Source organism: Elephantulus edwardii, unplaced genomic scaffold (genome assembly GCF_000299155.1).
Source record: "Elephantulus edwardii isolate Elephantulus edwardi_28Jun2011 unplaced genomic scaffold, EleEdw1.0 scaffold00005, whole genome shotgun sequence".
In the NCBI taxonomy this organism is placed as follows: Eukaryota; Metazoa; Chordata; class Mammalia; order Macroscelidea; family Macroscelididae; genus Elephantulus; species Elephantulus edwardii.
The window spans coordinates 18,192,650-18,218,525 of NW_006399755.1; the positions used below are offsets into that span (position 1 = coordinate 18,192,650).

The 25,876-nt window shown below is 36.0% G+C and overlaps 1 protein-coding gene across 1 annotated transcript in view; it reads right to left on the reverse strand.

Moving 5' to 3' along the window:
- The window catches only part of MYSM1 (Myb-like, SWIRM and MPN domains 1), a 58,317-nt gene that overhangs the window by 19,952 nt on the left and 12,489 nt on the right, over positions 1–25,876 (reverse strand). The window contains exons 4-11 of the mRNA XM_006879828.1: positions 25,405–25,482; positions 25,291–25,314; positions 24,196–24,274; positions 13,971–14,069; positions 11,314–12,089; positions 5,668–5,798; positions 4,227–4,330; positions 364–441 (exon numbers count right to left, since the gene is read on the reverse strand). Coding sequence (XP_006879890.1) covers positions 364–441; positions 4,227–4,330; positions 5,668–5,798; positions 11,314–12,089; positions 13,971–14,069; positions 24,196–24,274; positions 25,291–25,314; positions 25,405–25,482 — 1,369 coding nt within the window. The remainder of the gene's footprint in view (positions 1–363; positions 442–4,226; positions 4,331–5,667; positions 5,799–11,313; positions 12,090–13,970; positions 14,070–24,195; positions 24,275–25,290; positions 25,315–25,404; positions 25,483–25,876) is intronic.

Genomic DNA, 25,876 nt, shown 5'->3' on the forward strand with positions numbered 1-25,876 from the left:
TTGCTTGCTGTTCTGTTAAATTTTGCTATTCTTACTGGGGTGAGATGGTATTTCATAGTTGTTTTACAACAAAGTAATTTAATAAATGCTTATTAAAATGAAATCAGGCATACCAAGTTTCTAATACCCCTATTAGCAGATAAACTTAATATAGAGAGAATGTGGAGATAAGAGAATCCAAGTTCTGAAAATCAGCCTGATTTCCAGTTACCTGCATCACTGATGTTTTCTACTCTTCTGCTTACTCCTGACATCTAAGCAAATGATGACGATGGGATGAAGATATACATGAAACATGTCTATACAATAAACAAATATTGAGATAAAACAGCTTTCATGGATGCGCTTCTTGAAAAGTGGTACCTCAAATGTTTGTCCTTCTAAGTCCTTTGCATCACACCAGTTTCCCCAAGGATCTCGAACTCTTCGTCTCCTTGAGCGCTAATGTTAAAATACAGCAAAAGATAACAAAATTAACTTGTAGAAATTTCAGCACATAAATCAAAAAAGCTAAAATGGTAATTCTCTAAAACTAAATTAATAGATTTATCTACCTAAAATGATCTAATTGGCAGTTCCTGATTAAATTTTATTAATTTATGTTCAATAGTAAACATGCTACTTAGAAATACATCAGTGAAGAATTTCTGTGTACAGCAGTTTAGTGTTAAGTTGCTATGTCAACACAAAGGCAGATGGTTCAAATACACCTGCTGTCTGCATGAGAAAAATGGGCAATCTCCTCCTTTGCAATTTCCAGCCTTTGAAAATCCACTGGAGTGTCAGCTATGAGTTAGCTCCAACTTCTTGGCACACAACACCACTACCACTTGGATTGAATTTTCATTTCCTGTCACTATGAGGAAATAAAATACTAGGGTGAAAACTAAAAGCACTTTTAGCTTAAAATTTTTTTCAGGCTTAAAAGTAAAGGACTACTCAGTTAATACAAAAAGTGAAAAAAATAGAAATTACTAATAGCCAATTCTGCAAACTTCAATACTAAGGCCTTCAAAATGACCAGCTTGCCAAAGGGCTGTTTCAACTGAAAGATCAGCAGTTTGAATTTACCAACAGCTCCACAGGTGAAAAGATGGGCAGCATTCTGCCTGAAAAATGTACAGCCTTGGACTCTGGACACAGGGTTGCTATGAATCTGAATCAACTAGAACACAGTAGATTATTTCACCTATTACCAATAACGAGTCCTGATGGTGCACTGAGCTGCAAATGGAATTAGGGGGCGGGGGGTATCAAATACTCCAGCTACTCTGTGGAAGAAATATGAGCCAGTCTGACTTCATCAAGATTTATAGTCTTAGAGGTGGCTTAGTAGTAAATAACTGTGCTGACAATCCAAAGGTACATGGTTCAAATCTAGTAGCTGTTTCAGAGGTGAAAGATGGGGAATCTCCTTCCATGAGATTTATTTGAAAACCTGCTGGATGGTCAGCTATGATTTAGTTTTTTGGTTTTAGTGACCAATTTACTCCTTTCTTTCAGAGCACCTTGAACTTCCTCCTTCATCACCACATACGTTGTTTCATGAAATTCTTCTGTGTCCACCAATTCCTTTTGGTACAATGACTCTATACTGTTTTCATCTTCTTTTAATGCTTCCTGGATAATTTAATATTCTACCCAAAGCACCCTTAAGTACTGAAACTCAAGGTTTGAATTTGTTCTTCAGTTCCTTGAGCTTAAGAAATGCCAAGCAAGTTCAGCCCTTATGATTTTCTGACTCCAGCTCCTTGCACATTTCATGGTAGTATTGTCTTCCCGTGCTACCCTCTGGAATCTTCTGTTCAACTCCTTAATAACTTGATTTCTTCCCTTTGCTTTGGTTTCTGAGCTCTCCAGTGCAATATTCAGAGTTTCTTCTGACATCACCTTGGTCTTTTCTTCCACCTCCGACTTTGTAATGACCTTCTGTATTCTTTCTGGATGATATTCTTGATATCTTCCTGCAGCTCATCCAGGCTTTGCTCATTTAATGTCCAATGCCTCAAACCTGTTCCTGAGATAGTTTTAAAATTCAAGTGGGCTAGACTCAAGCTCAAATTTTGGTTCCTGTGGACTTGATTAAATTTTCCTCAGCTTCAGCTTGAACTAGATGAACATATGAGTAGTTGGTGGTCTGTTCCACAATCAGCACCTGGCATAGTTTTCACAGCTGATACTGAGCTTCACAGTGGATACTGAGCTTATCCAGCAATTCTTTCCACAGATGTAATCAATCTGACTCCTATGCTTACCATCAGGTGAAATCCATGTGTATAGCTTGAGTTTTTGTTTCTTACAAAATGTATTTGCAATGAATAAGTTGTTTACTGTGCAAAATCCTATCATTCTACCTCCGGCTTCATTTCTGTCACCAAGTCTGTGTTTTCCAACTGCTGATCTTTCTTTATTTCCACCTTTTGCATTTCAGTCACTCATTATTATTAATGCATCTTGATTGCATGTTCGATCAATCTCTGACTGCAAAAGTGGTTAGAAATCTTCTATTTCCTCCTCTTTAAAATTGATGGCATACTGATTGACATACTTCAACAAACAGATGCTTTCCTGGATGTGCTCACCAAGTTGTGCCAAGAAATCTGGGGGACAACCATCTGGCCTACTGACTGGAAGAGATATATATCTGTTTCCATTCCAAAGAAAGGCGATCCGACAGAGTACAGAAATTATCGAACAGTATCACTGATACAACATGTAAGTAAGATTCTGCTGAAGACTATCCAAAAACGACTGGAACAGCCCATTAACAGAGAACTAACTAAAGTGCAGGCTGGATTTAAAAGAGGCTGTGGGAGTAGGGATATTATAGCTAATGTCAGATGGATCTTCGCTGAAAGCAGAAAGTGATTACCAGAGGAATGTCTGTTTCACTGGCTGTACAAAGGCATTTGACTGTGTGGATCACAACAATCTGTGGCTGACTCTGAGAAGAATGGGAATCCCAGAACACTTGATTGTGCTTATGAGAAACTTATACTTGGACCAGAAGGCAGTCATCAGAACAGAGCAAGGAAACACTGCATGGTTCAAAACTGGGAAGATAGGACGTGTCCTATCTCCATATTTTTTCAATCGATATGCAGAACAGATTATCTGGGAGGCTGGGCTCTATGAGGAGAAGTGTGGCATCAGGATTGGAAGTAGACTAATCAACAATCTGCATTATGCAGATTACACAACGCTGCATGCTGAAACTGAGGAGGACCTGAAGCGCTTCCTGTAGAAGGTCAAGGACTGCAGCCTTCATTATGGATTGAAGCACAACATCAAGAAAACAAAGATTCTCACCACTGGGCCAATTGGCAGTATCATGATGGAGGATGAAGAGACTGTGACTGTTTACAGCTTCAGTTTGCTTGGCTCTACAATCAACACTCTTGGTATCAGCAGCCAGGAAATTAAAAATAGAATTGCACTGGGAAAGTCTGCTCAGAGACCTCTCCAAGGTACTGAGGAGCAACAATGTCAGTCTAGAAACTAAAGTGTGCCTGATACAGGCCATGGTCTTTGCAATTACTTGCTCTGCAGCAGAGAGCTGGACAATGACTAGGGATGACAGAAGGAGAGTTGATGACTTTGAGCTGTGGTGCTGGAGAAGAATAATGAACATACCATGGACTGCTAGGAGAACAAACAAGTTCATCCTGGAGAGGGTGAAGCCAGGCTGCTCCTTGGAGGCAAGCATTCTGAAGCTCTGTCTGACACACTTTGGACATGCTGCAAGGCAGAATCAGTCCTTGCGAGGGATGTCATGCTTGGGGGGGAGGTATGGAGGGACAGTGCAGGAGAGGAAGACCCTCAATGAGATGGACTGATACCATCATTGGGGTAATGGGGATAGGGATGTCGGAGACAATAAGATTGGTAAGGGATAGAGCCGGGTTTAGGGCTGTTGTACATAGGGTCGAGTTGCATGCCACCTGACGGCACATAACAACATCCTAAAAATGATTCTTGAGAATTAACAGAAACAAAACTCTGTTCATAGTTTGCCAATGAATTGTTACAATTTTTCAGAGGCTGTTGCTGCTTCACAAACCAATATGGAAATGAATGGTAGGTGAAGAAGTGTATGTCTGAAGTAATACACAAAAGAAAAACATGTTCTTTTACTAACTGGCTAGTCATTCTACTATTCAAGAAAGTAGGTACACCTTACTTTACAGAGTAAGGGAAGTTTTGGAGAGAGCAAGGTGACAACATACCATAGATTGCAGGCGTTGGGCAAGCTGGTATGCTTCTACTGTATCTTTTGTGTCTCTGATACGTACTTTATCAACTGGCTGTGGTCTGTTATACACAGCCTGCTCTGTCAGAATTAATGAAAGGTAAAATAATTACTTTATGAAACTCATTTGTTAAGACAGTAACACTGACTAGAAACTGTACATTCATTTCTATATAGGTATGCCTCTAGAAGTCTTACTCCATAATTACACATTTGATGTAGTATTTAGTATTCAAATAGAAGTAATGCTTTTATTATAAGGAAATCTGCATGAACTGGAATATATAGGGCATGGTGAATTTGTTTAAATTCTAATTAAAAGAGTGATACATCTACTTAAATGGAGACCTGGGCCAACAGTTAAGCACTTAGCTGCTAACTGAATAGCTGGCAGTTTGAATCCGTCTAGTGGCTTAGTGGGAGAGAGACCAGCTGATCTGCTCCCATAGAGCCTGCATCTTGGAAAACAGCAAGGAAAAGTTTTACTCAGTCACAATAAGTTGAAAATCAACTCCACAGTACCTAATAAGCCTTCTGAAGGTATAATATAAAAGGGATGATTTTGCTTTTTAGTGGGTGAGGAAGCTTAAAATACCTTAGTTTTCCTGAAAAACCAGTTACAATATACAGAATTAAGGACAAAGAAAGACATTTAAATGAAAGACAGATTCCAGAGTAGATTGTAAAACTGATCACTTTTTCATAAAATAATTTCTGCCAGCAAGTTTTCTGGCTAGATGTATCATTTTTATAGACAAGAATACAGAATATACTCTTTACAAACAATGGGTTTTAATTATCACTTATCACTGTGCAATTATTATTATACTTTTTTAAAAACAAGTTTGTGTCATGTTAATGAAATAAAGAGGCAGAATACATTTAAACATGCACATTCGTTAACCTTATATTGGAAAAAAAACACCAAATCAACACTAAGTGAAAGAAACTTTTTTGCCTGAAAACATGGCATCTTTATTACATGTAACTGTAGAAGTTCATAAATTATTTTCTTTATTTAAAAACTGCCATGCAGCATTTCTGCTGTGACTAACATATTTGCAAATTAAATGAGCTATAATTACTTCCTCATAAAATCTCCTTTTCCCTAAAAAAAAAAAAAAAAAAACAACCCTCAATTATATTCGTAAATGATATCTTTTACTTAGATTGAATATTTGAATATTTTTCCTTTAAAATTATATCAATTTTCACTGTAGGTCAAAAGAAAATACATTTTAACCAACAAAAATCTGTTTTAAAGTAAAACTTTAAAATACTTCTAAAACATCATGGCATCTCTTTAAATTTTACGTCTACACCTTAATCTACTTGTATTTTAACCACCAAAGAAATTAATGGGTGCTCTAAGGATTAAAAATGTCCAATAAAAGATGTTGCTGGGTTTTTATTTTTACCACATCCAAAATTGATTGCTCCTATCAACTCGAGGTATGTATGAATCCGTCCAATACAATTAACATCCCCACAGTTCTTCAGGCCAGGACGTACTGAGGTCTTATTTAAGTATTTCGGTTTGCATATCTCCCTAATTAAGAGATGGAAGTACAATTATTTTGGATGAAAAGGAAATAAATGGAACATGAAAAAATTTCTGGGAAAAACTTTTTGTATTTGAGTATTTTAAAATTTTATCCCTTCTCAATGTGTAAATATATATGAAATACAACGCTAAATAATACATAATACCCAAGTATATTTTTCTGAAATAAAATATCTTCAAATGATACAATAACTCATATGCAATTTGTTCACATATTAGTTCTTCCTCAATTTTCAAATCAACAGATTACCCAGGTCCTCGAAGTTAGAAGCTTATTTATCTAAAGTTCTAAATTCAAGTAAGCATGAATTTACTAAAAAACGGTACTTAGATAATATCATACTGAAAATATTTAAAACCAACTGCCATACAGCTGATTCTAATATAAGGTGACCCATGTCAGAGTAGAACTCTGTTCCACAGGGTTTTCAACAGCTGGGTTCTTGTTTTGCCTTTTTTTCCCCCCTGCAGAAATAGTCTGTCAGGCACTTCCAAGGTACCTTCTTATAAATTAACAATTTTACGGTTTAATCATACCATATCAACAAGTATTAAGTGCTTATTCTCAGTAGAAAATGGAAATAGATACAATAGAAGATCCAAAAGGAATCAAGATGTTCCACAAAATAATTAAAAATGTAAGATGTTTATACTAAATATTTATTGAATACTTAATATATCATGCTAGACAGCATTAGATTTAAAATAGAGGATTTAGTTATAGCAACTATCATTTACTGAATGCTTATGTCAGTTACTGTTGTTAAATGTTCTTCATTCTTGGAAGTTCTATGATATGGATGCTATTACTCCCATTTTAAAGAGGTGATGAAACAAGAGGATTAAAGGAATCAAGGCACTTACTTAAGGAAGTGTCAAGTAAAGATATAAGCACAGAGAATAAAATCAGACATTTGGATATGGAAGTGTTTCTTATTCAATCACTACTTCATCCTCTTCGATATTGTTCTAGACACCAGGAATATGAAGATTTCCTGATGTCACAGAACTTACAAAGGTACAAAGGGGAAGATAAAATGCAATGCCAGGTAGCAAGCACTAAGTATTAAGAAAATGTATGAAGGATAAGGATTTGCAGTCAAACAAAGAAATTATACAGTAGATGGGGGGGGGGGGTGGGCAAGGATGTGGGTGTTTATAGGAAAACGGAAACCAAATTTTAAAAATCACACATTTTAAAGAAATTTGCTGTTATGTGCTGTTGAGTCAAAACCAACTCATAGTTAACTCTCCAGTGAGTTATGGCACAAGAGGAGACTGCCTATCTTTTTCCTACAGAGCAGCTGATACATTCGAACTGCTTGACTTTGGGCTGACAGGTTAATTCCATACCACTAACCCACTTAAGATCCCCTACAGATTTTAGGGAAAGGAAAAGTAATTTGGCAGGATATAACTTTTTTATTGAAAAACTGAATTCTCAATGTATTGTAAAGAAATAAACTGCACAGATGAAGGCAAAAAAAGAAAGAGCATGATCTCTGAATTTTAGCTCTCAAGTAAAGAAGTTTAAAAAATATAGTAAAAATTTCTATATAGAACTCAATTTTTTATAATTTAAAAAATTATACAATTTTCTTTTTAATTATATAAAAAAGATATTAATTTATAAACACATAAAAATACTCTAAAAATAAGTAATAGTAACTAAAATCTGTGAATATTTGTTCATATTAGTCATGATTCAATCATCCTTTTGTCCCCAACAAATATTGAGTATCCTTTATAAACTGCAAGCATTTCATAAAACAAAACAAAAAACTACCCTCACTGAGCCTGAATTCTTATATATACCTTAAGAAACAGATAAAACAAATGAGATATTTCTGATGTAAAAAAATTTAATGAAATAATATATGAACAAGAGCCTGTGGTGATGAAGGAAGAAGTTGAAGATGCTTTGAAAAAATTATTAAAAAACAAGGCCCCAGGAATTGATGGCAAACCAACTGACATATTTCAACAAACAAATGCTGCCCTGGATATGCTCACAAAATTGTGTCAAGAAATCTAGAGGATAACCACCTGGCCAACTGACTGGAAGAGATCCTTATCTGTTCCGATTCCAAAGAAAGGTGACCCAACAAAGTACGGAAATTATCTAACAATATCATTAATATCACATACAAGCAAGATTCTGCTGAAAATTATCCAAAATCGACTGGAATTGTACATCAACAGAAAACTACTAGATGTGCAGGCTGGATTTGGAAGAGGTCGTGGTACTATGGATATTATTGCTAATGTTAGATGGATCTTGGCTTAAAGCAGGGAATACCAGAGGAATGTCTATCTGTGTTTCATGGACTATGCAAAGGCATTTAACCGTGTGAATCACAACAAACTGTGACTAACTCTGAGAAAAATGGAAATCCAGAACACTTGATTATGCTTATGTGAAACCTGTACTTGGACCAGGAGGCAGTCTTCAGAACAGACAAGGAAAACACTGCATGGTTCAAAACTGGGAAGGGTGTATGCCAGAGATGTGTCCTGTCTCCATATCTTTTCAATCTAAGTGCAGAACAATCACCTGGGAGACTGAGCTCTATGAGAAATGTAGCATCAGGATTGAAGGTAGACTCATCAATAATTGGCATCATGCAGATGACACAACCCAGCTTGCTGAAACTGAGAAGGACCTGAAGCAAATAATTTGAGAAGCTGGATTCTATGAATGAAAATGCGGGCTTAGGAGACAAGGATGGATGGTGAAGCTTCATCTCACATACATTCAGCATGTTGTTAGGGGGATCTATTCCTTGAAAAGGAACATTATGGTTGAAAAGGTAGAGGGTCATTAAGAGAGGAAGACCTTCAATGAGATGGACCGACATAGTGACTGCAAATGGGTTCAAGTATGTCAGAGACGATAAGGATGACACAGGATAGGAAAGGGTTCAGATCACAGGGTTGCTATGAGTGCCACTCAACTCGGTGGCACCTAACAACAACAATATGTGAACCAGAGCAAGTTCCTTTTTTCTCTCTGAATCTCATTTTCTCCATCTCATTATGAAGATAGTACCTACTCTATTAGAACTGTTGAGAGGACTAAGGGTGATCAATCTAAAGCTACGCATGGCATTTAGCAAGCAATCAGTAATGATATTTTTCGGTATTTTTTTTTCTAAAACAAAAAACACTCTGCTTACAAGCAGTCAATTCATTTGCTTTTATGGAAAGGATCTTTTAGCTGCAAAAAAAAAATTTAACAGGTCTTCTTTTACTTTTAAGAAGTATTTTTTTTAAATATAAAAACAAAAAAACCCACAAAAATACATGACCAATAATTGCTAATCATGCTTTTCTATTTCTGAAGAGAACAGACTTGAGTTCCTGTTTAAAACAAGGCTATATGCTTTTTCATTTTGTTCTGCTATATCCCCACAGCTGGGATAGTAACATCTAACTGGATTAGGGGATTATTTAACAAATTAAGGCAAATGGCATGGGGAAACTTTTATAATTATTTTTCTACCTACATAACTTACTTTTGGCGGTCCCCACCCCACCCCCGGTCTGTCTCTCATAGCTGTTCAATCGGTTCCAATTCATAGCTGACCCTCCAGAAGGTTTCCAAGGCTGTAAATTGCACAGGGGGAGAGAGTGATCACTGGACTCAAACCTCCAGAGGTCCAGCCTTTGGGTTGGCAGTGCAATTCTCTATGGACTACACCACCTGAGCTTACTGTGCTTCACTAGAACTTAAAATTCAATATAAGAAATAGAATTTGATTGAAATAACATTACTCATTAAACACATATTCACTAACCATGATTCTGAAATCCTTCAATTTTTACTTTCATCTTCCTACTTTTAAGAACAAAGTCAATTACAACATAGCACGAATTTGTCTTTTTTTAAAAAAAAAGTGAATTAGGCAATGTAAAATAGTAGAGTTTGATTTATAATCTAGACATAGAGTAATCTTTCCTCTGTTACTGGCTGGTACATAATCCCCTTTTACACCTGAAGATCCCTCTCTATTAAATAGATCTAAACCCAAAGCTAAAAAAGCCACTGTTCCTGACTTGGTTCCAACTTACAGTGACCTTCCACTGGGTTTCCGAGGTCACAAATATTTACAGGAGGAGAGTGGAATTTTTTCTTCCACTGAGTGGCTGGTGGGCTTGAACTGCTGACTTTCACATAGGCCATCAAAGCTGCTTCAACTAGGGCTACTAATATCACCTCCTATTTCACTGGACTGTTGTGAAGAATCAAATTAAACTTTACAGGAAAAATGTAAAGCTCTATTAAAATGTCAGGAGTTGTTCCTTACATGTATTTATTACTCTGATTTCACTCTTATACAAAAGTCAAAAGTTTAGCAACCCTAAGCATCTATGAGACAGGTAGAAATATTAGAAAATTCTTCCTCTTAGAGTATGACTGTCCTGCATGACTTAATATTTATAAGTGTGGGTAGATAAAAGCTACTGATGTAACAAGTGTGGTTATGTCTTTCTTAGGTAACCTTTCTAGGATGGGCAGAAAAAATTTTTAAGAGGTTAAGATTCTTCATAGAGCAGAAGAGAAAAATAAGAGAGAAAACAGAATCTCAACTAAAAGGAAATGTGATGTTCTCTATGAACAACCCTATATAATTCAGTAGCTACTGAAGTAGTAACAATTATGAATACTTAGTGGTGGTTTACTAAAACCACTTAAAATTCAAATTACCTTCAGAGTACTTAAGTTAGTTAGATGAGAAGTTGGTCAGCCATTTCTCATCTCCCACTAATAATTCAGGAAAAGGTGCTGACTATATATAGAGGAAAAATTTCATACATCAGACAATTCCTGTATCCTGATGGAACTATCAAAACTTAAAAATTCAAAGGTGGCTTATAAAATCTCTTATTTCCTTGTCACTGATTATATATAAAAATATATATATAAATAAAATACACACACATACACATATATATTTTCTTTTTACTTCCATGTACATCACAGACTTGGAGAAACAAAGGCATTCTCTTTTTCTAGGGCAAGAGATATGCTATCTGTGTCTTCCTAACTAAGAAGTAGCCTCGTAAGGCAGTATCCTATGTCTCTCTTCTCAAGACTAAACAATGCAATCAACAAGGTGATTAAACCTAGTGGCAGGAAACTGCACTGCAATCCCAGAGGTACACGGTTCAAATCCACCAGATGCTCTGCTGAAGAGGGAGGAACAATCGCCTCCTGTACCAGTCAGATCCAATTTGACGGTACACACATAAAATAAATAAAAATTGAAAAAAATAAATTAAAAAAAAAACCAAAAAAAAGCAAGGTGATTAAAGACAAGGTTTACTGAAACTTTCAAAGAAGCTTTGCAATGAGAAATTGGAAGTCTTCACTGCTTAAGTACAATAATGAGCTCTCTGGATTGCTATCAATGTACAACACTAAATTCTTAATAGGCAAAATTAACATATTCTAGAGTATTAAGTTTTAAAAAGAATCTAAAACAGAATTCCTTCTTACCACTGATCCAAAATGTAATTCCTAATTTTCAAATAGCGTTCTGGTGTTTTAGCTGGGCGTCCCTCAAAAAACTCAGGAATTGCTTGTCTTTCTTCTTCCTGAATGGTATTTCTATCTACTTCTATTTCTTGTTCTGGTGGCTTAAGCTCTTCTTCTTCATGGTTCTCCTCTTCATTTTGACATGAGGAATGAAAAAGCATTTCCTTGTCACTTAAATCTTTCTGTCTGTCACAAGGCTCTGGAAAAGGGAGCTCACTAGCATCAGCTCTTACAGTCTGTTCATAATCCTCAGCACAGTTTCTAAACAGTTCATTAGATTTCTGATCATTTAAGTCAACTGATCTTCCATCACTGGTGTGATGTTTTTCAGTCCCTAATGTAATTACTGAGCTTGAACGTGCTTCTGTCTCACCTTGCTTTATATTCTGAAGATATTCCTTGGAAGATTTAGAAAAAGAGCCTTTCTCTGTGTCAGAAACAATGAATTCAGCTTGACTGGTTTCATGAGTTTTACTATCAGGAATGTCTTTTAAGAGTCCACTGCTAGGATTCTTTTCAGGTAGCTGAAAAGGCAACTCGTCTGCCTCATCTGTGATGTCCACTTCTTCATCATCAGATAAATGTTCAATTTTTATAGCATTCAAGTTGGGATCAGCAAGTCCCCTTGCTGATGATGATAGTGTCCATGTCTTTATTCTTTCCTCTTCATTTTTAACCTGAAGGTCACTCTTGCTCTTCTGATATGGTGCTTCTTTCTCCAGACCATCTAATTTTACCTTATTAAAAAGGAAGATAAAATCCCAAAGTATCACTATATAAACTCAACAGCACACAAAAATACAGGATATGGTAAAGAGAATTCTATTAAACTACATATATGTTGATGGTATATTACCATTTTTTGTATATTACATTTTTATTGCGCTTTCTTTAAATCATTTACCACTATGCTTTAAAGAAAAATAATATTTTCACTGACTCAAATTTATATTTACTCATCCGTGGTCTGATAACCTTTATGAATCCCCCTTCAAAAAAAAAAATCATGGAAATAGAAAAAAATAACCACAACTTCAATTTTAATAGTAAGCTTTAAAAAGTCTAACTTGGATCATAAAGAACGACCCAATAATCCCATACTAAGATATTCTATAAAAGTGAAATGTTCAAATAGGCTCAATGAATATCTGAAACGTAAGCTGATCTTTATGTACTAAGCAAAATAATCCTTAATTTAAAATAATCTAATTATAAATAATCATTTAAAACATTTCATTAAAATACAAAGACATCAGAAACAAACATTTTTCTAGATTTAGGCAATATTATAAAGCTTATCATTCAAGATAGAAAATTATCACCCATATCTTCATTATAGACATAAATATCTGATAATGCAACAAGACCAGTATGATGAAAGTCAGGAAATATTACTTGGGTTTGACTGACATACTCAAGGGATATGACAGCTCAAAAAGTTTTACAGATTGTGTACCACAACAGAATCTCATGATTAAGTATTAAGGCTAACTGACTTCATATACTGGTAGAGAATAAAATGTAGCAGGAAAGAGAAGGGACAGAAGCCAAAGAAGTCTTTAAGAAGCTTGTTATTTAAGTTTGCTTTTATTTTAAAAATTCCCATGAAATTTTGAGATATATTTCCTTAGTGTTTTCTACTATTAAAAACATTACTTTTATTAAATAATTTACTATTAATACTAAAAATTCACATGAAATTTTGTGATGTATTTTTTTCAGTGTTTTCTAATATTAAAAACAATTTCTCTGCTGGCACTTTAAAATCCATCACATATAAGCTAAAATTATACATAATCCAGTTTAGGAAGTATGAAGCCAAGAATAACAAAGTTAAGCTGTATTCTGTTCTGAGGTATCCTAACCTGTTTAATTGCTTTGAAAATCCTTTGTTTGATTCTGTTACATCTATTCCATTACTTTACTTCTATCTCAAGTGACACTAGATTAGATACATTATTTAGTAATCAGAGTAGAGTTCATTACTTGTATTAAAAGATGACAGGATCACTCAGGACATTTCCAAACTCTGTATTAGTTCACAGAATCTAAGCAAAACATATTTAAAAATCCTAAATAATTAAAACTGCATCCTTGAATACTGCACAAAATAAATGAAAGTTTAGGAAATAGAAATTAAACTTTTCTGAACACTGTAATTTATTAAAAATTTTATGCTTATAACTGTAAAAGCTTCAGTGCTCTTAAATGAGTTTTAGAATCATGTTAATAGTTATAGCTCCCATTTAGATAATACTTTTCAGTTTTTGTGAAGCAAATATTTAAATAGAAAAGATACTTTCCTGAAGAAAAAACTAAAATAAGACTTTTATGGTTTTTTCCTTTTGCAATGTACTTTACATTTTGTTTTGTTCTTGAGCAATTACCCTTTCCTCTTTTAATTTAGCTGTCTGAAATTACGTGGAATAATAGTTACCATTATTTAATTACAACAATAATGATATGCGTTTGTAAAGATAAACAGGTATTCAATACTTCATATTTATTTAATATTCTCATTTAACACTAAAACTTTAATGCCTGAAATCTTTCTGATTACTGACCTTATTTCTTCTAAATATCATCACTATGAACAAGGATATTCATGCTTTGCTTACCTTATTTTTAAAGTACTGTCTGGCATAACTCTTCACTTGTATTACAGTGCGACTTCCTATTAGCTTTGCAATTTTAGTCCATCTTCGACCAAATTTAGCCTATTATCAAAATGCGGGAGGAGAAAGCAGTTTTGATTAACTTGCTAACATTCCAGGCAACATTTTAACATTAAAAATAAACAAAAAAGAAAAACCCATTCCTGAAGCTTCTTACTAAAGTAGGCTTTTAAAATTAAAGTTCATATTCTTTTGGGACAGGAACCTCTATAAGCTGGCCAAAATGATAATAAATAATAATAATAATTTTTTAACTCTTTAAATAAAAATCCAACACTTTTATTACTAAATGGTATGTATTTATATTACACATTATGATTCCTCAAATACAAGATAATTTTTTAAAAGAAATTTATGTCTAAAAGGAAAGTACTTTTAAATTTTCCACTTACAGGATCAACTGAATTATGTTCTGACCCTAATTTCAAAATAACATTTGTTTTACTGAGTTTCCATTTTTTTGCAACATTCACTACATGTCCCCCAGCATATTAAGTCTTTATATAGACATCACAGTACACTGACTGACAAAATTGAATCACAAACAAAATATATGTGTAACCAGTGACTTCCCATGCTCCTCCAGTAAAAGGCTGAGCACTTGGCGATGAGGGCTAAACCTGTCGCATAAATCCTAGAACTTCAGGAAGCTTTCATGTGTTCTGAATTACAGAAAAGAATTCACATCAATTTAGAGCTGAAAAAAATATTTTGGTATCAAGCATAACTATCATCTGTGCACAAATCTTTTCTAACATCCCCAACACAAGACACTATTTCCCCAAGGCAGTTCAATAATTCTGCTATGAATTCTTAGAAACTATGCCAGAGAAAACAAATCAAAACAAACCAAAACAAAACCAGAAGAAAAAACCTACTTTTACAGGCCAAGCAGACATGCCCATGGTAGTAAACAAATCCCAAGATTTGACTCAAAGAAAACCTGAATTTACAGACACTAGCACTCATTAGAGATTGTGGTATACAGCTAATTTCTGAAAAAGGAAAGGGATTTTGGGAAATTATCAGTAAGTACATAAAACAAACGAAACACAAGCCTGTTGCCATCAGTCATCTCCAACCCACAGCGACTCTTCATCTGGTTTCCGAGACAATACATCTTAACAGGAGAAGACTGTTCACTTCGAGTACATGGCCTTTTGGTTAGCAGTGGACCACGATACAGACCACACTATCAGAGCTCCTTAATAAATATGTTACATATTTAAGTGTTATATGGTCCATGTAAGTTGTAGTCAACTTGACATTTAACACCATCAACACATATTTAAGATTGCTTTTAATAGACATGTTTTTTTTAAAAAAAATCAAACACACAAGAAATAACAGTGCCAGTGAGCTGAGTTTGACTCACAGTGACCCTTTTCTGTATTGTTGCCTCTGTCTCTCAAAGAACTGCTGGTGGATTCAAACTGCTGACCTTTTACTGTTATATGCAGAGTAACACATAATGCACTATGCCACCAGAGCACCTTAACTAAAACTAACACTTAGCAAGGATCCACTTATTAAAGAATTACTTATCCATATTTAAGATTAAGGTAAACACAGTAAATCTGGGAGCAGTAGAAACCCAAGAGATCACCTAGTTTTTCTTGCTACAGAAAGTTTTCTACCTTTGACAGGGAGCACCAGCCATACTACATTTCTACTGTTCTCTATTGGTGAAAATTATCTATTTTCTTGTTTTGTTAAGTATTCACCTTACACAAGTTTCAGTTTTTGCAGGTTTTATAGTAGATAACTTAGTAGGATAGAGAATTTTGGGAAATAGAAAAGCTAGTGACAAAGAGTAACTAATTGGAATTTTATAGGTTTAGGTATTTTTTTTTTCAAAAGAAACAGAAGACTATAACAATAGGTTTGAGGCATTGAACACTAATGACCAAAGACCAGATGAGTTATTGGATGACATCAAGGATATCACTATAAAGAAAGCAAAAAAGGTCATTACAGAACACTGCATTCAAACGGATGAGGGAAAGAACTGTCCAAAAGGAATATATAATTAGGCATTATATGTATGACAACAATCTGAAAGAAGGGGTACATTTTGGGGTGGGCTGGGGTGGAGGGAAAGAAAAGGTGCAACAATGAAAAAATATTTAAAAAAAAAGGTCATTACAAAGACAGAGGATAACAAAAAGACTCTCAGCAGTTAAAACACAAGTGACAAGTGACAAGTAGTCAAAACAAAGGGGAAGAAATGCTGAAGTAAAAGCTGAACAGATTTCAAAAGGTAGCTGAAGACGACAAAGATTAAGTTGTTGTTATGTGCTGTCGAGTCGCTTGCAACTCATAGCAACCCTATGTACAACAGCCCTAAACTCTGTTCTGTCCTGTGCCAATCGCACTGTCTCTGACACTCCCATCCCAATTACCCCAGTCACTCAATCAATCCACCTCATAGAGGGCCTTCCCCTCCTGCGCTGTCCCTCCACCCTCTCAAGCATGATGTCCTTCTCCAAGGACCGGTCTCTCCTTACAATATGACCAAAGTATGTTAGACGAAGCCTCAGAATCCTTGCCTCCAAGGAGCAGCCCGGTTTAACCCTTTCCAGGATGAATTTGTTTGTTTTCCTAGCAGTCCATGGTACCAATACTCTTCTCCAGAACCACAGCTCAGAGGCATCAATTCTCCGTCTATCCTCCTTAGTCATTGTCGAACTCTCTGATGCACAACAAGTGCTTGCAAAGACTATGGCCTGTATCAGACGCACCTTAGTCTCCAGAGAGACACCATTGCTCTTCAGCACTTTGGAGAGGTCCCTAACAGCATGCTAAGAGCTGGAAATAGAAAATAAAATGGGTAGAACTCACTCAGCAGTTCAAAAGTAGAAGAAACTGAAAATTTAAATTTGAGGTGGCAATATTGAAGGATAATAAGGGGAAAATCTTGGAATGATACAGGAAACATCCAAAGAGGAAAAGAGTATTAAACAGATGTCCTGTCTCCACATCTTTTCAACCTGTATGCAGAACAGACCATCCAGGAGGCTGGGCTCTATGAGGAGAAATGCGGCATCAGGATTGGTGGAGGATCTATCAACAATCTGCATTATGCAGATGGCACAACCCTGCTTGCTGAAACTGAGGAGGACCTGAAGCACTTGCTGCAGAGGATCAAGGACTGCAGCCTCCAATATGGATTGAGGCTCAATGACAAGAAGACAAAGATTCTGACCAATTGGCAGCATCAGGATGGATGGTGAAGAGATTGAGATTGTTCACAGCTTTAGTCTGCTTGGCTCCACAATCAACACTCTTGGCACCAGCAACCAGGAAATGAAAAGATATTATTGTGATGGGAAAGTCTGCTGTTAGGGACCTCTCTAAAGTACTGAAGAGCAATGGCGTCTCTCTGGAGACTAAGGTTCGTCTGATACAGGCCATGGTCTTTGCAATCACTTGTTATGCACCAGAGAGTTGGACAATGACTAAGGAGGAGAGACGGAGAATTGATGCCTTTGAGCTTTGGTGTTGGAGAAGAGTATTGAGGGTACCATGGACTGCTAAGAAAACAAACAGATTAACCTAGAGAGGGTTAAACCGGGTTGCTCCTTGGAGGAAAGGATTCTGAGGCTTCGTCTAACATATTTTGGTCATATTGTAAGGAGAGACCGGTCCTTGGAGAAGGACATCATGCTTGAGAGGGTGGAGGGCAGGCACAGGAGGGGAAGACCCTCTAGGAGATGGAGTGATTCAGTGACTGGGATAATCTGGATGAGTGTGTCGGAGAAAATGAGATTGGCACAGGACAGAACAGAGTTTAGGGCTGTTGTACATAGGATTGCTGTGAGTCACAAGTGACTTGATGGCACATAACAAGAACATGCCAAAAAGAAGAGACTGACCCAGAACCCTTTCAGTAAGTAGCCCATGATTAAGAACCAATGGTAATGAAAGAAAAAGTTCAAGCTACACTGAAAGCATTAGCAAAAAATAAGGCCGCAGGAATCGACAGGATACCAACTGGGGTTATTTAAACAAACAGAAAAGATGTAACCGTAGATGTGTTCATAGGGCTGAGCCTAGAAACAGCGACCTGGTCAACTGACTGGAAGAGATCCATTGTTGTTCCTATTTTCAAGAAAGGTGATAAAACATAATGTGAAAATTAATGAACAAAATCACCAGTATCTTCTTGCTGAAAATCATCCCAAGGCAGTACACTAAGAAGAACTTCCAGAAATTCAAGCTGGATTTAGGAGAGCCTGTGGCACCAGAGATACCACTGGTTGATACCAGAAGGATCTTGGCTGAAAGCAAGAACTACTATAAAGATATCCATTTGTGCTTTATTAACTATGCAAAGGAATCTTGTGAATTATAATAAATGTGTAGACCTTAAGCTGTGTGGATCATAATAAATTATGGCTAACACTGAGAAAAATGAGAATCCCAGAACACGTAAATTGTGCTCACGTAAACAGCAACTCTCGGAACAGCTCATTGCCTGGTTTAAATGAGAAAAAAACAAAACAAAAACACAGTGTACGTCAGAGCTCTATCCTTTTCCCATAAGTATTCAATCTGATTAGGTGTAATTTGCAGAAAAAAAAACATTTGCGTGGCTGAACTTCATGAATAAGAGTGTAGGATCAATTTTGGAAGAGGTCTCATCAACAATCTATATTATATAGATGACACAATCTTGCTTGAAAGTGAGGAGGATCTAAGGTGTTTGCTGCAGAAGATCAAAGACTATAGCCGTCCGTATGGATTATATCTCAGCCTCTAGAAAACAAAAATCCATAGTACTGGGCCAGTAGGCAACAGCACAATAGATGGAGAGAAGACTGAAGTTGTCAATGATTTAATCTTGCTTGGATTCAAGTAAACACTCCTGGTACTGTGTTGTGAGTTGTTGAGTTGGAACTGACCCACAGCTGGGCCTCTAGTGAGCTTTCAGAGGCAGTAAATCACAAGGGAGTAAGGAGACTGCTTATCCTACTAGCAGTTAAGAAATCAAAAGATATGTTGCATTGATGAAGTCTGCTGTCAAGGACCCTTCTAAGGTGCTGAGGAGCAGCCATGTCAATTTGAAGACCAAGCATGACTCAAACCATTGTCTTTTCAATTGCTAGATATGAATCTGAAAGTTGAGTAAGATGACAGAAGAACTGATGTCTTTGAGTTGTGGTACTGGGAAGCATATTAAATATCCCACGGATTGCCAAAAGAATATGTCTGGGAGAAAGTGCACCCAGGATGCTCCTGACGAGGATGATAAAATTTTGTCTTACGTACTTTGACTATGTTGTTGGGGAGTGGGAGCTATTATTTGGAAGGAGTCATTACGCTTGGAAAGGTGGAAAGTCAGAGAAAGAGAGGAAGGCCTTCCACAAGATGAACTGACACAATGACTCAACCAATGGGTTCGAATTTATCAAGGATGGCGAGGATGGCACAGGATAGGGCAGGGTTCAGATTCATTGTTCATAGGGTTGCTATGAGTTGTAGTCAATGACACATAACAACAAAAACAACAGTAATTTCAATTCTATGCCCAAGAAAAAGTTTTTGTCCAGTAATCCACATGCTTCAGTGTTTTCATTGGTTGATTTATTCAAAAGTAGATCTGCAGGTCTTTCTCAAGGGCCAAACAATGGGTAGACTCAAGCTTCCAACCTCCTACTTAGTAGTCAAGTGGGTAAATAGTTGGCATCACCTATCATCTCCCATCTTCTTTCTGCAATAAACAATTCCCTTCTCCCAAGCTAAGAAGTTCTGTAGTAGAATTTTTACCTCACATGCAGAAGACTCAGGTTCAATACACTTTGTGCACAGCAACTAGTCATTTGTCAGTGGAGGCTTGTGTGTTACGATGGTGAACAGGTGTTAGCAGCCCTCTCAGACTAAGACTAGCAAGAAAGGTCTAGCGATCTACTTTTGAAAATAAATCAATTAAAACTCCACGGACCCCAATGTTGTAAGGACATGTGACTAGGCTGGGATTGTTCCACTGTGCAAGGAGTAATCTTTAAGACAATAACAGGCTTAACAGTGGCTAACAATGATAAACCTGAGAGATTTTAGAACATAAACAAGCTATACCAAAAAAAGCCTGGGGCTATAACCAAGAATTTTATGTTTTTTGAGTTTTGCCCTTATGTGTGCAAATACTCTAAATACTTCTCTGTGTATACAGATATTTATGCATATCTGTAGACACATAGCGAAATATGTATTTGCAGACACAACTATCCCTGAAAAGATGCATAAAAAACAAATGACACTCTCTACTTCAGGCAAAGAGGGAAGGTGAGACAAGAGTGAGGGAAACCCTCACTCTTCATTCAATCTTTTGCATTTTTGCACCATGAAATAAACCTTTACTTTCCAACACATCTGTATACATATGTATACAAAATTTAATTTTTATAAGGGGCAAAACCCTAATCTTTCAGTAATATTAGATAAATAACTAATTATAGCTGGCCCAATCAATGATAATCATGCAAGACTGAAATGCCAATATTAAAAACATTAATGGCACAGCAAAAACTCACTCCAAGAGGAGATAAAATTCAAAGATAATGTAAGTATTTATAGAAAAAGATTACAAAATATACAAATGTCATCTTGATGACTAGAAAAATACATACTCATTTCCCCATTTGTTAAAAAAAAGCTGTTTCAATTAACATTCTCCAATCTTATATAAAGAAAATTATGTATTTTTATACATTGTTGTTATTATATGCTTTTGAGTCAGAACGGATTCAGCTAACCAGTGGGATTTCAGAGGCTTTCAAATCAGGAGTGGCATCAACTTTCTAAACAACATGCCTCTAGAAAACTCTGTAAACATTGATAAATGTCGATAGTTGTAGAGGGGCTTCAAGCCTTTTGTTCATAGGGTAGTATATGAGTCGTGCTTGACTTGAAGGCAATCAACAACAACAAATCACATGGGAGGAGAATGTTCATTTTTTCTTCCATGAGTAGCTGGTGATGTACTCAAATGATGTGCTTTTGGGTTGGCAGCATTAACTCTATACCCACAAGAAGACCAGAGCTCTCTTTTCAATACAAAATATATAAAATTTTAGGATTAATTATGACAGTATTGAATAATATACTCCTTAAATGAAAAGATACAGCTCACTTTTATAAGTGAGAAAAAAAATTGTCAGTATTTTGTTATGTTTCTTCACATTAAAGAGTATTTTTAGAATTATGAACAGGTATGCCTTTTTAAAAAACAAAAACACTAGAACACCTCATGATTTAATCTGTGGACATTTAAACAGATAGCAATATAACATTTCTGTAAAAGAAATGTTTATAGTTGTCAATTATATCCACTAGAACATTTTGACTGTGTATATAAAGCCACCATCATATGATCTACCACGCTGGAGGGGAAAAGGGGAGGAAAAATGGGTTGCTTTCAGAGTTAAAAAAGTCAATTCTAGATGCATCTTGAAATGCAATGTTGTGAGTGACAGGATAATATCCATAAGCGTACAAGGAAATCCAGTGAATACCACCATCATTCAAATATATGCACCAACAACCAGAGCCAAAGAGGAGGAAATAGAAGATTTCTACCTACTTTTGCAGTCAGATTGATCATACATGCAATCAAGATGCATTAAAAATAATGGATGACTGGAATGCAAAAGTTGGGAATAGAGAAGAAGCAGCTGGAAAACATGGACGTGGTGACAGAAATTAAGTCGAAAATAGAATGAAAGAATTTTGCACAATCAACATCAACAACTTATTCACTGCAAATACATTCTATAAGAAACATAAATGTAGGCTATACACATGGATTTGACCTGACTGAATGCATAGGAATCAGACAGATTACATCTGTGGAAAGAACTGCTGGAGAAGCTCAGTATCAGCTGTGAAAACTATGCCAGGTGCTGACTGTGGAATAGATCATCAAGTACTCCTATTCAAGTTCAAGCCAAAGTGGAGGAAAATTAAATCAATTCCACAGGAAACAAAATTTGACTTTGAGTCTACCCACCTGAATTTCAAAACCATCTCAGGAACAGGTCTGAGGCCTTGGACACAAATGAGCGAAGACTAGATGAGCTGTGGGAGGATATCAAGAATATTATTCAGAAAGAATACAAAAGGTCATTACAAAGACAGATGAGGCAGAAAAGACCAGGATGAATGCCAGAAGAAACTCTAAATATTGCACTGGAGCACCAAGAAGCCAAAGCTAAGGGAAGAAATCAAGATATGAAAGATCTGAACAGAAGATTCCAGAGGGCAGCGCAGGAAGACACAGTATTACAAAGAAATGTGCAAGGAGCTGGAGTCAGAAATCAAAAGGGCTGAACTCACTCAGCATTTCTTAACCTCAAGGAACTGAAGAACAAATTCAATCACTGAGTTTCAATACTTAAGGATGCTTTGGGCAGAAGATGAAATGATCCAGGAAGCATTAAATGATGATGGAAACAGTATACAGAGTCACTGTACCAAAATGACTTGGTGGACACAGAAGAATTTCATGAAACGGTGTATGAGCAAGAGCAAGTGATGATGAAGGAGGAAGTTCAAGCTGCTCTGAAAGAAATGGCAAAAAACAAGACCCCAGGAATTGATGGCATACTGATTGATATATTTCAAAAAACACATGCTGCCCTGGATGTGCTCACCAAGTTATGCCAAGAAATCTGGAGGAAAACCACCCAGCCTACAGACTAGAAGAGATCAAAGAAAGGTGATTAGACAGAATGTGGAAAATTGATGAACAGTATCATTGACAACACATGCAAGAAAGATTCTGCTGAAGATAATCCAAAAATGACTGCAACAGCACATCAATAGAGAACTGCCTGAAGTGCAGGCTGGATTTAGAGAGGCCATGGCACTAGGGATATTACAGCTAATGTCAGATGGATCCTGACTGAAAGCTGAGAGTACCAGAGAAGTGTCTATCTGTATTTCATTGACTATGCAAAGGCATCTGACTATGTGGATCACAACAAACTGTGGCTGACTCTGAGGAGAATGGGAATCCCAGAACACTTGATTGTGCTTATGAGAAACCTATACTTGGACCAGGAGGCAGTCATCAGAACAGAGTAAGGAAACACTGCATGATTCAAAACTGGGAAGAATGTATGTCAAGGATGTGCCCTGTCTCCATACTTTTCAATCTATATTTGAAGAGATTGTCTAGGAGGCTGGGCTCTATGAGGAGAAGTGTGGCATCAGGATTGGAGGTAGATTCATCAATAATCTGCGTTATGTGGATGACACAACCCTGCATGCTGAAACTGAGGAGGACCTGAAACACAGAGCAACGAGGCCAGTCTGGAGACTAAGGTATGCCTGACACAGGCCATAGTTTCACAATTACTTGCTATATATCAAAGAGCTCTACAATGACTAGGGATGACATAAGGAGAGTTGATGCCTTTGAGCTTTGGTGCTGGAGAAGAGTACTGAATATACCATGGATTGCTAGAAGAACACATAAGTTCATCCTGGGGAGGGCAAAGACAGGCTGCTCCTTGGAGGCAAGGATTCTGAAGCTTCATCTGACATACGTTGGACATGTTGCAAGGAGGGTCCGGTTGGTGGGGACAGTGCAGGAGAAGACCCTCAATGAGATGGACTGATTCAGTCACTGGGGTAATGGGGATAGGTACTGTCAGAGATAGATTGGCAAGGGACAGAGCAGGGCTTAGGGCTGTTGTACATAGGGTTGCTATGAGTCAGATGACTTGACGGCACATAACACCACCACCACATTACATAGCCAAACACTGAATAAAGAAACACTTCGATGATCACCCAACAATTCCAAACGTAAGTTTTTCTTAAGTTTTATTTTGAATGCAAGTATTAGATAACTAAATAATTTTGCTTTTATTGCAGGCAGCCAGTGTCATGCAGACAGAAGTAAATATTTTTTTAAAGTTTTATTGAAAGAAACAACAGATATGAAAAGGATTTAAAATACCAATCCAAAGTTTTCTTAAGAGTTTTAGATATGCATTGAAAGGAATTCTCTTCTATTACACTACAAATATCATTACTCTAACAATAAAAAAGTAAGTGTTATCACTGTAATTGATAAGAAATTTCTAGTCAGTACAACTTATAACTCTTATCAATATTTGCTTCTAGAATCATTTTACTCTAAATTAAAAACTGCTCTATTTACCAGCCCTTGTTCAAACAGCTCTTTTTCTTCTACTGTCCACTTTACTGAGTAACAGGCTGGTTTTGTAGGAGACTGCACCCTGAGAGAAAAAAAAAAGAAATTTCTGAAAAAGAACATTCTATACTTATATAGCTAAAGATTACAGAAAGCCATGTAATATATTCTGTACTTTTAAAATTTTAAAAACAAAACAAAAAAATTAAAAGCTGCAGCCTCTACTTGGGGGAAGAGGTTTACATGCATACTTCGCTAGCTCAGAATGAAAGGAACATCTAACCCTCGGTCTGAGTGAGGATACCTCTAGGGCAGTAAGGAAGTGAGTAAGGAAGCTAGTGGGACAATAAACGGGACTTCTTAGATTGGACACAAAGCAGCAGATTAATAAATTCCCAAATCCTGAAAGGCAGGCAAAAGTTTAAAATGGTTTCAGAAACATTATTAGCTCTTTGATTCTTCCAAGTAAATCCATATAAGTACTGAATCAGTGAAAACATTATTTAAAATATACTATCTTAAGAAACTATAAACAAAATTCTGATGCTCATTAACTTAACTTCCTTTTGTTGTGATTTAGCAAAATACAAAAGCCAGAAGCTGTTCAGTGCTCAAGCGAGTAGCAACTGCAAATCTAAATGATGAATTTAGTCTATCATTTTAAGAGATCATGAATTTTTATGCTTATAAAGAATATTCTTCAATTATAATGAAAGACTACTTAGAAAAACTACTTAGTTCTTTACATAACTTACCTACATTAATTAAAATTTTGTCTAAAGTGTTTGTCCAAAGTAACTGAAATTTAAATCAAAGATCAATAGAAAGCAAGTCAATTTCTAATATTTTAGCTAACAACTTCTTAATCTTTGTCCGCAAATCCTTAAGAAATAATTTTTTCCATAATCTGATACAATCAACTGCTTAGGGTCATCTAAGAACTTCCTGGTAAACAAAGACTGTCATAAAAGTATTTTGTTGCATTAACATCTATATGACTAACTTTAAGATGGCTTTTCCAAAGGAAAATTCTATTTTTCTCATTAAAACTTCCAGTTTCTAATAAAGTAAGTTTTGAAAAGACAAAACATAAGTACATACATGCTTTTTCCTGTCTTCTGCAGACTGCATCAAATAAAAAAAAGAAAACAGCTTATGATGATGTTTTTAAAAATCCAATTCAAACTCTTAAAAAGTATTACAGATGGGTTTTACCTTTTCATATATTTTTTGTCCTTTTCCTTTAGATTAGGCCAGAATTTTTCTGGAAGTGATTTTTTAGACAAATAATATCTGTATAATTATTGAGGAACTTTTAAAACAGTAATAAAATTAAAGACTTTTTATGTCATTTATACAAAGTAGGGACTTACAACCATGAAAGTCATACTAGAATTCTAGATAAACTAATTCCTCTCAAAGCCATTTCTAGGTTTGCAAACATTACCTTATAAACTTACGTACCTCTAGGATTGCTATATGGATTAGGGTATTAACATGAAATAACACAATACAGTGCAGTACAAAATATGTGCTAAATAAATGCATTTCTCTGCTCCTAGACGATACAAATGATTAATGTGCTGGCTAACTGAGACACTGGTGATACGACTTCATCCACAGATGACTGAAGAAAGGCTGATGCTGACTTTTGAAAAATTAGCCACTAAAAATTCTGTTCTACTCT